The 16,072-nt window shown below is 43.2% G+C and overlaps 1 protein-coding gene across 1 annotated transcript in view; it reads right to left on the reverse strand.

Moving 5' to 3' along the window:
• Positions 1–15,733, reverse strand: part of zgc:158260 (uncharacterized protein LOC571389 homolog) — a 34,765-nt gene extending 19,032 nt beyond the window's left edge. Inside the window, 8 exon segments of the mRNA XM_068038519.1 lie at positions 1,672–1,830; positions 7,041–7,133; positions 7,136–7,228; positions 9,056–9,106; positions 9,109–9,217; positions 12,996–13,141; positions 14,243–14,621; positions 15,464–15,733. Of these exon segments, the coding sequence (XP_067894620.1) occupies positions 1,672–1,830; positions 7,041–7,133; positions 7,136–7,228; positions 9,056–9,106; positions 9,109–9,217; positions 12,996–13,141; positions 14,243–14,621; positions 15,464–15,549 (1,116 nt within the window). The 5' untranslated portion in view covers positions 15,550–15,733.
• Positions 15,734–16,072: the final 339 nt, after the last annotated feature.

The following is a 16,072-nucleotide window of genomic DNA, read 5'->3' on the forward strand; positions in this document are numbered from 1 at the left end:
CCTCAGTACCTTGCTCTATGGCAGCGAGGCCTGGACAACGTATGCCAGCCAAGAGCGACGTCTCAATTCATTCCATCTTCGCTGCCTTCGGAGAATACTTGGCATCAGGTGGCAGGACTATATCTCCAACACAGAAGTCCTTGAAGCGGCCAACACCCCCAGCTTATACACACTACTGAGTCAGCGGCGCTTGAGATGGCTTGGCCATGTGAGCCGCATGGAAGATGGCAGGATCCCCAAAGACACATTGTACAGCGAGCTCGCCACTGGTATCAGACCCACCGGCCATCCATGTCTCCGCTATAAAGACGTCTGCAAACGCGACATGAAATCGTGTGACATTGATCACAAGTCGTGGGAGTCAGTTGCTAGCATTCACCAGAGCTGGCGGGCAGCCATAAAGACAGGGCTAAATTGTGGCGAGTCGAAGAGACTTAGTAGTTGGCAGGAAAAAAGACAGAGGCGCAAGGGGAGAGCCAACTGTGCAACAGCCCCGACAAACAAATTTCTCTGCAGCACCTGTGGAAGAGCCTGTCACTCCAGAATTGGCCTTTATAGCCACTCCAGGCGCTGCTTCACAAACCACTGACCGCCTCCAGGCGCGTATCCATTGTCTCTCGAGATAAGGAGGCCCAAAAGAAGAATTGCACAAAATCAAAATTACTCCCTTTGAGTTCAAACGTGTTTTAAGACTGGAATTTGTGTAAATACTTACAGGATTTCAGTGTTCCACCAATAAAGCTATTGAGCCACTATCAACCATTACTGCTTGACTCAAACAGTTGACTTTTCTTCTGATCCAGAAACATTAACAGAAACTCAGTTTGCCGACATAGCAACTGCAACTGTACTCTTAAAACAAAATCTTACAGTATATGAAGGCTTCTAAAAACATGATAAGCTACTAAATAAATGCAAATCTCACTTAATGTAATTTCAATCGTTTCCAACGCCATGACTAGTCACTGTCATGTATGGTTCCTGTGTCTGACCACTATTGAGTGATCCCTGTGCAAAAGTGTGAAAAAGGATATCCTCCACAGTCAATTAGCTTCCTGACATTCCCTATCTAAGCCATACATGAACGGTGGCCCCTTGAGTGAGGCACCAGAGGGTGGTCTGTATTCATTAAGCTGTTACCCTACATGAGTCACCAACTTCTAGAGAGGAGGGAGAAAACTGGAAATAAAAGTAAGTAATTAACTACACAAATTTGAAAGCCTAAGACAGACAAAATATACTTTGTGCATGTGTTCATTTGTTCATTCACAATGCAATCACATGCTATGGAGTTAAGACAATAATAGGCTATTCCTAGAAAATGATAAGAAAACCAGACACATTTAAAAGCAATTAGGTTTCATATAATAGCAACCACAACAACCAGCAGAATTTATGATGTGACATTATCAGAGTTTCCCTTTTATTTTTGTTCCCTATTCCAAAACTCTGTATAAGGAAGTTTCTACTGGAAGACTATGCTATTTAAATTTGTGAAAAGCAGGATTACTAAGCCGATGCCACCAATTTGGATACAGGCTACCTATTTACATTAGAAATTTTTGACTTCAATCACATGGTCTTTTTTATTGAACAGAAAAAATCTATTAGAATAAAATGGTTTTGCAAAATAGTTATTCATTTGCAAAAATAACTAAGGTAATTTACTACCTTCGCACCAGCTCCTTCAGGTAAATATGATTCGTCTTCCTTGGGCACAAAATTGGGATCTACCAGAGGTTCATCAGCTCTTCTTTTTATCCAAGTCTTTGGGTCCAGATACCAGGTTCCATATATATATTTAAACCCATTTGGGTGGGTGGATTCCTCCTAAAATATGAACACAAGTCAAACCGAAATAAATTTTTGTCCCATGATTTTATATGAAGACATGCAAGCTACCTATATAATGCAAATTACTTTCTACAGTATTACCTTATGTAAGTTACAGAGTTAACAGTTGTGCAGAAACATACTATAAAACAAAACATACCATTTTGTCTATGTACAAGATCTTAGCTCGGCCTCATTTAGAAGACTGTGTCCAGTTTTGGTCTCCTCATACTGTGGGGGATATTGTAGCTTTGGTAAAAATACAGAGAAGGGCCAAGAGATTTATTCCCAGTTTAAAACACCTTAGCTACTGGGATAGGTTTAAAGTGCAAGTTTTGTATACTGTTACGACCAGGTGAGAAAGGTGTCTAGGGGTCCCTCTCAGTCTTCACCTGGTCTTACTGTAACAGGGTTTAATTTTTAAAATACCGTGTTTTTAGCTCCCCCTTGGTGAATCCTTGTTCACCGCTTTCCAATTATAAGGCATAGAAACCAGCACAAACAGGTTTTCTTAGGTTTAAAGAAGAAAAGTTGAAATTTATTAAACTTGAACTTAAACTCTAATTCGGTTGACGCCTACGTATACATGACGCACCCATGCTAGCATGCATGAGCGATACACACATGTAAATAGAGACAGAAAAGAGCAGTTGAAAAATAAAGTGGAAAAGTATGAGGCAATATCTGAAGAGGTTTTGTTACGGTTCTTCGAGCTCACTGTAGGTATATCTTGCTTTTCATTGGGGCCCAGTATTCTTCTTAAACCTTGTTCGCTCTAGGAGACTTTTCTCTCTTGGGGTTCATGTGTCTTCAGTGGATCCAGAGGCTTGTGAGAAAGAGATGGGAGCAGACAGTAGAGATCTTCTTAGTCCAGCACCAAACAGTTTTTCTGAGTTCAAACTCTCTGTGGCCAGTTCAAAAGAAAACTCTAGAACAGCCAGTTAGTCATGTGACCAGCTGGTCTAACCAGTCCTGGCCCTTGTGGATTGTATGCTCCTTAGCAGGCCCTGGAATGCGCTGCCTCACCTTCAATGTCTGTATGTAAATGTTTTTTTCCAGCCACGGCTGATCTGTTTAACAAGTCATTTCCTCGCTCCAACAATGGTTAAAAATCAATGTTCATATGACCAAACCAATGTGCCTCATTCTTGCCAGGTTGGGGCCTGCATGACAATACTTTAGAGAAGTGTAGACTCAGGGGCGATTTGATTAAGTTCTATAAATGAATGGACTACACTGTGTTTCTGTGGACAAATTATTTTAACTGGATAGGTCTGGGAGGACCGGGGTCAGGCTTACACATTATGTATGGGCAGAACTAGGTTGGATGTTAGGGGATTCTTCTTTTCCCAGTAAGTAGCAGAGCTGTGGAACATTTTGTCAGCTTGTATAGTGAATGCTGAATCATTGCATATTTTTAAAAGAGAGTTGGATGGGTTTCTAGCTGTGGTGGAGATCACCCCATACAAGAGGCAAGTATCCTATAATATAAATCAAGGTCAATGTGATATTCTGGATCAAATTTGAACACCTAAAAGGGTCAGGAAAGAATTGTCCAGATATTTTCCCACTAATTGGCCTGGGTTTTTATTTGGTTTTTCACATCTCCCAGGAGCTTACATGGCACTGGGTGGGTAGGGAGTGTCTGTATTGTGATACACAAGGACTTACAACAATGCAGGATAGGCTAGACTGACCAACTGTTTCTTTTCTGCCTGCCATTTTCATATGTTCTTATATTCTGTTCCATTTCTCTTTCAACAAATGTCCCATTTATATTTCTTTGCAGAATAAGTCTGTTAGGAGCAATGTCTGCCTTGCAAAGGTTCAGTTTTGGGACCCCTACATTTTAGTAGACAGTGATAGCATATACTACCTTTTTCATCTGGTGACGTCTGAAAAGAACAAAGTATTTTCTGCAGGGCTCTCCACCCAACTATTAACCATTCTCTTCAAATACTGATTGAGTCATTGCGTAAATTCCAGCATTTGTTGGTTTAACTGCAAAGGTTTGAGTTTAACTAGCCTGCAATTTTTCCATCATTCATTTTTAGAGACATTCCTTAAATGAATGGGTCTAAGTGCTAACTAGCAGCATGGATGGAGGAAGGGGGAGGGAAGGAAGAGAACTACCCAGCACGGGAATGGCTGCCATGCAAAGGTTCAAAGCAACTATAACCTTCATAGCTGCAGACAGAAATGAATCTTAAGTCTGAAAGCAGGAGTATGTATAGTTTTCTTACGGCTTCTTCAAAAATAAGTCTTTATGTGCAGTTGTTCTTGAACATGGAAAATGTGAAAGTTACAACAGCCAGTTGAACCCAACAAGACTGTGTCAACATTTACCCTCTACACAAGAAAATAATTGTAATCACATTTACCCATCCATCTTCAAAAACACTGACCTTTGAAGTGCATTCCACAGCCTCACAATGCTCTGTGTAAAGAGGTTTCTTCTGCTCTCTGATTTAAATCTGTTGCATTCAATCGTATCTAACCCCTCAACTACTGGGAACAGTCTGCTTCCATGTATCCTGTCCCATCCTTTCATGTTCCAACACAACAGTCTGGTCTGGAGCATCTAAAATTCAATCTCCTTTAATCTTCCTCTTCTAGTATATCAAATAGCAGTGCAGGCAACTGGCTCCTCAGAAGTGGCACAGCACTCACCTGCAAGAAATTGCCATCCTGAGCCGGAGATCATGGGACTCACACCAAATGCAGAGGAGTTGATATCATTTCACAAACGGCGAAACATTCTACCAGCAAAGTGTGCAGAATACTTATCTGGTATTGTGTTTTCTTAGATTGAGCAACTCTGAACTGGCTCTTCGGTTTGTCCAAAGTTGCATCTTCCATCAAAATGAATGGAAATGGTTCAGAATGCACATGGCTGCTTCCCATCAATGACTTTATGTGGAAGTCAAAAGGCTGGTCTCCATGACAGGTGACAGAAATTTTGATTGAAATAAAATAGGCTATTTTTCCAGATAGATCTAGGGTGATTAAACAAACATCTGGAATTTTTGCCGGGTTCTCCCAATCGCCTGCCATAACTTAGGTCAAAGATCAGTGGAATCCATAGAGAAACCGCCAAAGTAGTGGGATATCAGGAGAAACCCCGGCAAATTTTTCTCCTAAAGTATTCTCCTTGGATTTTATTCTAAAGGCCTGCTCAAGGTATAAAATTGAAACCCAACCTGGGCCCAACCCGACCACAGCCAATCCAAACCCACCTGGAGTATTGCGTGCAGTTCTGGTCACCGCATTATAGGAAGGATGTCGAAGCTTTGGAAAGGGTGCAGAGGAGATTTACTAGGATGTTGCCTGGTATGGAAGGAAGGTCTTACGAGGAAAGGCTGAGGGACTTGGGGTTGTTTTCGTTAGAGAGAAGGAGGAGGAGAGGTGACTTAATAGAGACATATAAGATAATCAGAGGGTTGGACAGGGTGGATAGTGAGAGTCTTTTTCCTCGGATGAGGATGGCAAACACGAGGGGACATAGCTTTAAGTTGAGGGGTGAAAGATATAGGACAGATGTCAGAGGTAGTTTCTTTACGCAGAGAGTAGTAGGGGCGTGGAACGCCCTGCCTGCAACAGTAGTAGACTCGCCAACTTTAAGGGCATTTAAGTGGTCATTGGATAGACATATGGATGTAAATGGAATAGTGTAGGTCAGATGATCGGCGCAACATCGAGGGCCGAAGGGCCTGTACTGCGCTGTAATATTCTAATTCTAATTCTAAAAACCCGACCCGGGCCTGAGTCCTTTAATTTCTTTTTGCACCTGACATGACCCGAATATCACAATAAATTTAATGATATCAAACAGGTTATTGTGCTCTACCTTGTCCAAATGGTAATATTTGTGATCCGGTTCATCCGTTCTGGCAGCAGGCTATTCCTGCAGATGGAGTTGTGGGTAATCATGGGTGAGCCTGATCCTGTGAGTTCCCGGAGGCAGCACTCTGACCCGACCCAAACCCAAATGCTGGACTTGGAATATAGACCCAACCCGAACCCTACACATGCAGTCGGGTCTAGTCAGGTTCGGGTCGGGTAGCCAGACTTTATTTTATTCCCCTTTAAACAGTTGTGAAGGAAATCACACCTGCCAAATGGAAACATATTAATTTTGTCATATGGAACACTGCTTGAGAACATCTTTTACTGGACATTACAAATAACTTTTTAAAAAGCAGAACTGAACAGTTAAAAAAATGGCCAAGCACATTTGCATTTTGAGAAGACAAAGGCTGGCTGAGAGACAGAAGTAAAGTACCAGTCTAGCTGGAACAATGGAGGTGCTCCCTGATTCAATTAACAAGATTGGTTTTGTCAATAGGGGTAATCAAAAGACATTGACACCCCTTTGATTTTGTAAGAGCCAAAATTCACCCCCCACCGAGTATGTCTGAAAGACTTTGAAATTCCAACACCCCTCCAGGAACAGTTGTTTCAAACAAAGAGATGGTCACATGACCTACCTGCTGGGTAAGGCTGAATTTTTGAATTGTGCCTCAGAGTGAACAAGAGACTGCAATTTTGAACTCCACGAGGAAGACATCTCTCTCTCTATTTCCCTCTCCAGTAAAGTCCGAGGGAAACCACGGTGGCAGCGTTTAAACCTCAAGACTGCAGAACTTTACAGATGACCACCAAGAAGACAAAAATAGAACCTATCTTCGGCTTTGGGAAACAGAGAAGCAAGCCTGAAATTGTGCGCCTGGCCCCAGTGAGGACCCCAAGACTCTAACTTCAATTAAGGACATTACAACCCAGTATCTGAATTCCATTTATTACCAACTCTACTTCAACCTCCCAATTCTTTCTTCCCCCTCTGTATCTATTTGTGTGTGTGTGCCTCTTAAATGCACGCAAGCGTGGATGTGCTGCATAGTTTAGTAATTTTAACCAGTTTACAGTGATAAGGTTAATAAACTTACATCTTTCTTGTTTAAACCCAAGAAAGCCTGTCTGATTGGTTCATATGCAATTATAATTAGAGTGCAGTAAGCAAGTGCTCACTGAGATGGTAAGCACTGTCTTTGAAAAGATAAACCCTGTTAAGGCCAAACCAGAGAAGGGGCAAGAGAGGAGCCTGAGACCCCTTCCTGACCTGGTCATAACACAGTAAATTAGTGAAAGAGGTTCTCAGCATTTTTCAAGAAATGCATTTATGGTAAATTGTAAGTAAGTCTGCTTACCGAGTCAATGGTTTTGCGGAGCTTAACTGAAGGCAACGGTGGAGGGGTTCCCACTGTCATCCTTAACTCTGGAGGAATGTTTGTCAGCTCCATTACTTGAATAGGAATAGCAAGGGCAGAATGGGTCTCATAATCACTGGCAAAAGGCTCAGGATCGTAGATTCTTCTATATTGTTGTTCTCTCCACCCTTTATAGCAAAAGTAATTCATAAAATAAACAATGTAATAATTATTGCATATAGTCTGATAACTAAACTAACTACAAAGTACGTAGAGCCAAAAACAATACTCTTTTGGGATTGGTTGAGGGGAAAGAATCCTCCTGATGACTGAGTAAATAAATGCACAGCCTGGTGTGGTAAAGTGCCCCACAGACCAGTACAGTCCTATGTTCAAACCCTTCTCTTTGTTGGGTTAAATGAGCACAGAATGGACTGCTTTGAAGGTGCTATATAAATTCCCCAAGGCCATCCAGTTTAAACAGCTGTTTTTAAGAAATCTTTCAGAGGTGGTAGTTGAGTGGTTGTTCTCCGCTAGTAGGGATACACCTCCCTCCACCTGCCATATCCTCAAAGCAATATGGTTGTGATCAACAGCTCAGCAGTGAGGAAAATCAAACCTGCATCCCTTGTTGCTCCAACCCTTTATCCCATTGCACCATCCACACATACTGAATTTTGTTAATTTTCTATAACATTGCTTTTTAATAAGACATTGAGAAAGTTGATTAATGATAACAGTAAACCACAAAAACTGCAAAAAAGACATTCTGAAGTTTAAAGTTTGAGTTTTACTGCGAGGCATGTTGGATGATCACCATGAAAAATGTCATTTCATTTTGGACCAAATCAAGTGAGAAATCAAGAGAGTGCCATAACTTTGGTTTAGTTCAGTGGAAACCCCATTCACACATGTGGAAACCGGGTTACCCCCAATGTTACAATGCCAGAGTGGAAGAAGCCCAGAGGAAATTCACTCTCCAAGTATTCTATTACTGTACTCATTCTGCTAAAGATTCCATTTGTTTCATTTCTATCTCTTACTAAATTTTAACTAGCAGTTTACAGCCTGAATCATATGAACTCACAGTATGTTATTTTCCACTGATTTCAGAGAGGTCAGTGTTATGTGGTTAGCGATATGGGGTAATGAGGTTATATTGTCTACCACGAACACAACAATTGAAGAGGATTTATTATTTGCCCTAGGGATGCTATTGACTTTCAGTTCATAGGCAGCAGGCCCATAATTTTCCTAAGTGCACTCATGGAATGCAAGATATCTTGTCATGTGAGGAGAATAAAGCTTGAAAATGCTGCAGACAAGTCTTCAGAGATTTCAGAGACTTAGGCCAGTATTTTATGGACCCCCACCGAGGGGTTGGAGGCGAGGAGAGGCACAGAGTACCGCAACTGGTGGCAGGCCCGTTGCCAAGGGATCTTCCTGGGGTGGGATAGGCTGACAATGGCCTTCCCGCCCAGAGGCCAATTGAGGCCCTTAAGTGGCTTATTAAGGGCCAATGAAGGGCCTCTTCCTATTGCCGCTGGGATCTGACCAGTGGTGGGGGGTGGTGGTGGGTGGTGGTTTCCACCACGCGGGGAGGTCGCCTTGTAACACGAGGCGCACTCCCTGCAAGCTTGAGTAGGGGGGGGGGGGGGGGGGGGGGGGTTGCACTCTGTAGTCCACAGAGGACTCCTGCCAGGAACCACTTTACTCCCCAGGACCCCCTCCGTCTGGACTCTACGACCGCCCTGCCATGCCCCTCATTGGGGCCTTCTGGACTGGCCCCAGCGACCCCGCCTCACTTACATGTTGTCTGGAGTTCTGGCACTAGGACTGGATCCAAGGCCTCTGCGGTACCAGCAGTGGCCACTGCTCCCGGTGGCGCTGCAGATACGGCTGAGCTGCAGGCCCTGTGATTGGCCGGCAAAAAATAACAGCTTCATCAAAAATACCCTTTTAAACTCCATTGCAACACATTAATTATCTTATTCGTTTATATTTATTATACATACCAGAGAAGCAACCCAGTCACAAAATTCCTTTGTTATTTGTTTTATTTCTTCATCTTGTGGTCAGGTTTCGCGTCCCATTTTAGTTCAGTGCTCTGGTCTTCGTTCTCTGTCCCTCTTAATAGAATCCACTTATATGGGTTTCTATGCTTCGACTCTTCACTACTGTACAACCCAAGCACCAATAATTATTGAAACTGCTTGTTTTGACAAAAGTAGAGCAGCATTTTAAGGCTGAATGACTTAGTATCTGCAATAAAATGCTTTAAACGCATGATTCATACTGAGTTTTAGCTTTGCAAAAAGTTGTCAGATTTTACATGAATACCTGTTGAATCCACCATTGTTTTCGAACACTTTAACAACCTGAATTTTGAGCTCACTGGTAACTAAATTGTTTTGTGGGCTTACAGCCTAAATTTTCCATGTCAAACAACAGGGATGCATGAGATCCCTGACCCCTGCTCTGATCCCTTCCTTCTTCCCAGTGTAGTGTTATATCTGCCCTAATTACTTAGCCTAACGCACAGAGACCTACGCAGAAAACTGAAGTTAAAAAAAGCAGGTTATAAAAGTAACTTTAAGTGAAAGCATGATGAATGCACATAAACAGGTTTTTTAAAATCCCCCATAGTTTCTTCCTAAATTGGTTTTGTGCCTTTTCCGGGAGATTGCATGAGTAGGGGTGGGGGTGAATAATGATTTTGTGCAGTAGGTACACCACGCCAGGATAGGATAGGCTTTGTGAAACAGCTGGTCTTTACCTGGCCTTTTGTTTCATCTGTTCATCAAAACAATTAGGCCCAAAATTCCTGGGGCCCTACTTTGCTGCCAGAAGTGTGACAGAACAGGGCCCTAAGGTGCTGGCCTGCTGTGATCCTGACTCTGCTCCAAATTCTAGAGTTGAAGCCATTTTAATATGGAGGCACGTGCATCTGCACCAATTCCAGCACAACTGAGGTGTCTGTGTCAGCAGGTGCCAAGAGGTCACCTTGGTGTTACATTACAGGACCAGGCATTCTAGCCAAGATTCCTCAAAATATAAACACATTGAAGAAAATTGCAAGTGCAACTCTACAATCAATCGCCTTTAAGAAACTAACATTTAATGAGTTTGTAGACCCTACTTTCACCAGGATCTGGTCCTGGCACACCAATACATCTGCATCTTGCAATGCAAATGTAGTGTAGCGTTGAGGATATTTGAGACAGAATTGGCAGGACCTTTGGCTGATAGTGCCAGCTCAACCTCTTCTGGGGTGAATGGGGAATTTTGGGGAATAAGGAAATGGCAGAGAAACTAAACAAATACTTCATGTCTCTCTTCACGGAGGAAAATACTAAAAACCACCCAGAAATAATGGAAAATCAAGCGACTGGTATAAATGAAGAACTGCAAGATATAAATATTAGTAAAAAAAAGTGCTAAAGACATTAGTGGGGCTTAAAGTAGTTAAATCCCCTGGACCTGATGATCTACATCCCAGAGTGTTGAAAGAGGTGACTGTAGAGATAGTAGATGCATTGACAAAATTCTACAGACTCTGGAATGGTTCCTACAGATTGGAAGGTAGCAAATGTAACCCCACTATTTAAGAAAGGAGGGAGAGTGAAAATGAGGAACTACAGAACTCTTAGTCTAACATCAGTTGTAGGGAAAATGCTAGAATCTATATTAAAGGGTGTGATAACATGACCCTTAGAAAATAATGGTTGGATTGGGCAGAGGAATTTCTTCACTCAGAGGGCTGGATTTTAAGAGCTGGGCGAGCTCAAAAAATGGCGGCCCGCGGGTGAGCGTCCGTGATCTCCCACACGTCGGCTCATTTAAACAGCTGGGGCAGCCCGCTACCCCCAATTACCTGGAGGGGGTGGGCTGTCTGTCCCCGGCAATGGTGTCAGCTGCCTATACGCAGGCGCCATTTTTAAAGGGCAGCCAGCCCTGCCAGTCAATTTGAATTTTTAAAGCAGTATCCCCCAAAATTTATCTAATAAATTTCTAAGTCCCTTTCCCATCCCCCAATAACAATGACCTTAACTATTTGCCTTTCCCCCCAAGACACTTACCTTTTATATCTGACCTTACCCCCCCAAATTGCACAAAGTTTAAAGTTCACCCCTACCCACCATCCCCGACACCCATAACATTTATTTGACCCGGTCCTCCCTCTGCACTGAAAATCTTAACTCCTCCCCCCTCCCCACCAGCGTCACGCTGGCTTTCCCTGGAGGGGAATTGAAGGTGCGGGAGTGCTGGCCACGCCAAATATCGCAGCAGGCCCGGAAGAGTTCAGGTAAGTCTATTTAAATTTATTCAGGTCCTGTCGTCCAGGGGTAGGGGGTCCACCACGGAGCCTTGCCGCCGCCGGGAGGATCAGGCCGGGCCCTCCTGGCGTCAGCCTCCATGGTGAGCCGCTGCCATTCCCATATTCCAGTACCCCCCCCCCCCCCCCCCCCCCCCCCCCCCCAAACGCCATGGAGCCCGACGTCGTGGGCTTGGTAAAATCCAGCCCAGAGGATGATGAATCTTTGGAATTCACTGCCCCAGAGGACTGTGACGGCTCAGTCATTGAGTATGTTCAAGACAGAAATCGACAGATTTCTACATATTAAAAACATCAAGGGCTGCGGGGATAGTGCAGGAAAATGGTGTTGAAGTAGAAGATCAACCATGATATCACTGAATGGCGGAGTGGGCCGGAAGGGCTGAATGGCCTACTCCTGCTGCTATTTCTTATGTTCTTATGGAATCCACACAGAGAATGTTGGGGCAGACACATGAAGCACTGCCCCCCAGTTCCAGCTGAAATTGCCAATGTGAGAAAAAAAGGGCAGACACCTGACAGAAACCGGTTCCGCCCCACATTCTGGTCCACCCACCCCAATTTCACTGCTGCTGCCCTCTCCCAGGCCCAGGAGTTCAGTGCCATAGCATTTTAAACTTTAGTTTTCTTTAATCAGTATCACGCAGTGCCCAATAGGAGCAGGCAAAAACTACTGTAACAGGATCCAAGAAGATCATGTCACAGGATTGTTCCAGCACAGAAGGAGGCTATTTGGCCCGTTGTAGCTGTGCTGGCTCTCTGAAAGAGCAATTTACCTAGTGCCGCTCCTCGGCCTTCTCCCTGTAGCCCTGCACATTCTTCCTTTTCAGATAACAATCCAATTCCCTCTTGTATGCCTCGATTGAACCTGCCTCCACCACACTCTCAGGTAGTGCATTCTAGATCCTAACCACTCGCTGCATGAAAACATTTTTCCTCATTTCACTATTGCTTCTTTTGCCAATTCCCTTAAATCTGTGCCCTCTTGTTCTCCATTTCTCCACCAATGGGAACAATTTTTCCCTATTTACCCTATCCAGACCCCTCATGATTTTGAACATCATGGGAAGATATTTACAGGAAAATGGAAAGACAGTGATCATTATTTCCACATACTGTTGCAATCTTCATGGCAAACAGATATAAAGACAGAACGATTACATTTCTGTAAGAATTCTCCCATGCATCTGCCAGGATTTTGGTGGAGGATCCATACCATTTCTCTGGGATTTCTGCAAATCTTTCACTAAAATTATGGCAGACAATTGGGAGAATCCCAAAATTCCCAAATCATAACCATACCGCGACAGGGAAGAAAAAATAATTTCTGTAGCCTTCCTGGTAACCACTTTAGCGTGCTGAGAGTGGTCTGGAGACAGGCTCAAACACAAAGAGGTACATGGCAACTGGAAATTGGAGGGAGGAGGAGGCAGATGCTTCATTAAGACAAAAAAGATGTTCGGAATGCAAGGTGGGTCAGTTAACATCTGTAAACAGAAAGGACAGGTTATTTTGGGGTATGCTGAGTAAGCTGAGCACTTTTTGTTTTTACTTCAGAGTTCCATGATTTGCTGTTTTTAAAATTTGTACTTCATAAAAAACACAGTAGAGGTACTTACTCTTCTGAACATTTTATGTTGCGCACTTTCTCCTGCATTTTTGGTTTTGTAACCTGCTGCTTCACTTCAGCAGGTGCCTCTGTACAAATCTCCTCTCCCATCAAGAGCATCTCAGGGTCCAGGATACCTACAATTTCCTCAAAGATCTGGGTTGAAAATATTTTTGTTATTCTTCTGGTGAAAAGTACATGTCAAGAAAAATTCTTGTGGCTATTCATAGCTAACAAGAAGATTGGCTCGGGTGGTAGCACTGTCTTTGGATCAGAAAGTTGTAGGTTCAAACTTATTCCAGGATTTGTGTTTAGTGTAGGGTGGCACTCCAGTGCAGAACCAAGCAAGTACTGCATTGGCAGTGATGCCATCTTTTGGGTGAAGCACTAAATTGAAGCCCTGACTATCTGTGTCAGTAGCTCTGAGGTAACAGTTTAAACATACAATAATGTGGCTTTCTCGTACACATGTAGAATTTATCTGCAGGAGCTAGAGACTGCCAATAGCCAATTAGTCTGATAAAAGTCTAAATTTGGGATTGAAGCAGAGCCACAAAAAGAGGGGCAGACATTGTAGAGATACTTCTTGCAGAGACTTCTAACATTAAATTAATTTTATGAGTAAGTTTAGTAATTTTATCACAAATGATCTAATCTTTCATGTAATTATGTTATAGATGTTACATACTAAGGAAGGTCAGAAATCTAAGATGACAGCTGGAAGCATTTCTTTTTTGAAATTAAGCAATATTATTGTTTTATATGACAGCATTTAAATTGGCTGCTTTCCTTTTTTTACCCATATTGCAGTGAATACGTTAAATTCCTTAATTAATCCAATCAGAAAAATGTGACTTTTTTTCTGCATCAGACAAATTTGTGATATGCTCTGCACAAGTTTTTTTATCTTCATGGGGCGATTTGAATGCTGTTCATCCAGCCAAAACCACACTGGTAGACAGTTAAAATTACCTTTGGGAATTACCCACCAAGATGCTGCTTTCTTCCCACAGGGTCCAATATTAACCTGCTCAGAATTGACACAGTCCTACAGTAAATATGCAGATTGAACTCTGATGGTATCATTGGAGCCTGCCTGCTATTTTAACCAGAGATGTAAGGTGGAAAGACATTGTGATTTCCCCACCAGGCCAACCTAGCAGGAAGAGGAGGTGGGGCCATTAGAGGCCCCAAAAGGTAAGTCAGTTAAAAATTAAAATCAGACAATGCCAGCTTTTTGTCCAAGTTATTTCCTACCTCTGGAGGCATTCCTTCTTCCAGGTGTGGATAAAGAGCTAATGGATGCTGACTCAAGCCATATTCAATCTCTTCCATCTGCTCTCTCTTAGTCTGTTGTAAAGGTAAAGACTTGGAAAAACATATCTGTGATTTAGTGAGCCTTTTTGACACACTCTGAGCAGGTTTGAAAGTTTCTGCCACATTCTTGAGAAAAGGACTAAGACCAGCACCTTTCTCACTCTGTATTATGGCTAAATCCTCTTGTGACTGAGGTGGATACCCATCACGAAAATCATCCAGCCCACTTTTCAAGAAGCGCCATCGATGTCCATTCAAAGCATCAGACAGCAAGGTTTGATTCCTTTTTAGGTACTTCGTCTTTAACCTCTCCTTGTACCTACAATTTGAAGTAAGTTTTCAGTTTTATTCATTACCTGGCGCTGTGCCTCACCGTATCTTGTCTCTTCCTCAAAACCACAGCACTGGATTTACAAAGCACATTATTTTTATATGGTCAGCTCCACAATCATAACTATGTCCCCTCTAGTAGCAACTGCATTCTGTCATTCACAGATTTCTTCTACAACAGAAGTGGAAGGGATGAATATGTGCCTGGACTCTGCTTTTCCTCTTATGTGCAGGTGCACTCAGTGGGGATAGAGAAGACAGAAAATTGCAGTTGGAATTGGTTGTAGATTGTTCTTGAATCCTTGTGCAGTAAGACTGGACAAGGGAGGTGGTGTTTCATGGGCAGTCATGGAAAAACGTGTAAAATGGGAAGGAATGCAGGAATAAAAGGTACAAGATGATGCTATCAGATGATGCACTGCAGAAGTTAGATGAAGTGTATCTCATGTGCTTTCGTGGTAGTCACTGAAATTCTTCCAGATCTGCAGCCATATCCTTTGCACTATACTGGATTCATTCATACTAACTACAACCCCACCGCCCCCCCCCCCCCCCAAATATCTTCCCCCAACAATGCAACACCCCTTTTCTGAAAATAAGTATACTCCTTGCAAAGAGGAATACAACCGAAGCAGATAACAGGGCACGCTGAATGTGCTTCAAGACTATGACTGTTGCAGCAGCACTTAACCTTCCGCCTCCAAATAAGCTGGAACTTAATCATATTATGATAATTATTACCAACCTGAAATAAAGAAGCTGGCCGCTTCTGGATCAGGCTGTCTCAACAATAACATGGTACGGAAAACTAGCTAGGAAGAACTCACTTACCACGGCTGAAGAAGTGGCTCCCTGTCGGGCCGTATTTTACTTGACTCAGATTTCGGAACGAGAAGTGTGTCGTACTTGTGGGCCATCCCCGCCGTTTGTGCTGCTTTCCCAAATGACACAGTTAGCTACTGACAGAATGCAAAAACAATGTTAAGACATGAAGGTGGCGGCCTGGCCTAGTCAAAGTTCCCTCCTGTCCTGCAGCCTTACTCAGGCCCCGCGCGCACCACAACATGGCAACTCCTGTAAACAATGCGGTTGCTAGGAGACCCAATGTAACAGCCAACTCCGGATGGCCAGTTCTATTCTCAGTGAGCGAGAGGAAGCAAATGTAGGGAGAGTGCCAAGTATCACATATAATCGGAGAACACAGCAGCAGGCCATTCGGCTCTTTCAAAGAACTGTTCAGTTCGCCGCACTCCGCTGCTCTTTCCCCGCATGACCCTGCATTTTTTTTTTCCTTTGCAACTATATTTTCGATCAAGATGCACTGCAGCAAAGCACCAAGGCTCCTTCGACAGCACCTTCCATACCTCTACCACCTATAAGGACAAGGGCAGCAGACTCATGGGAACACCACAACCGATAAATTCCCCTCCAAGCCACACA

This window comes from Heterodontus francisci, chromosome 1 (assembly GCF_036365525.1).
Source record: "Heterodontus francisci isolate sHetFra1 chromosome 1, sHetFra1.hap1, whole genome shotgun sequence".
NCBI lineage: Eukaryota > Metazoa > Chordata > Chondrichthyes > Heterodontiformes > Heterodontidae > Heterodontus > Heterodontus francisci.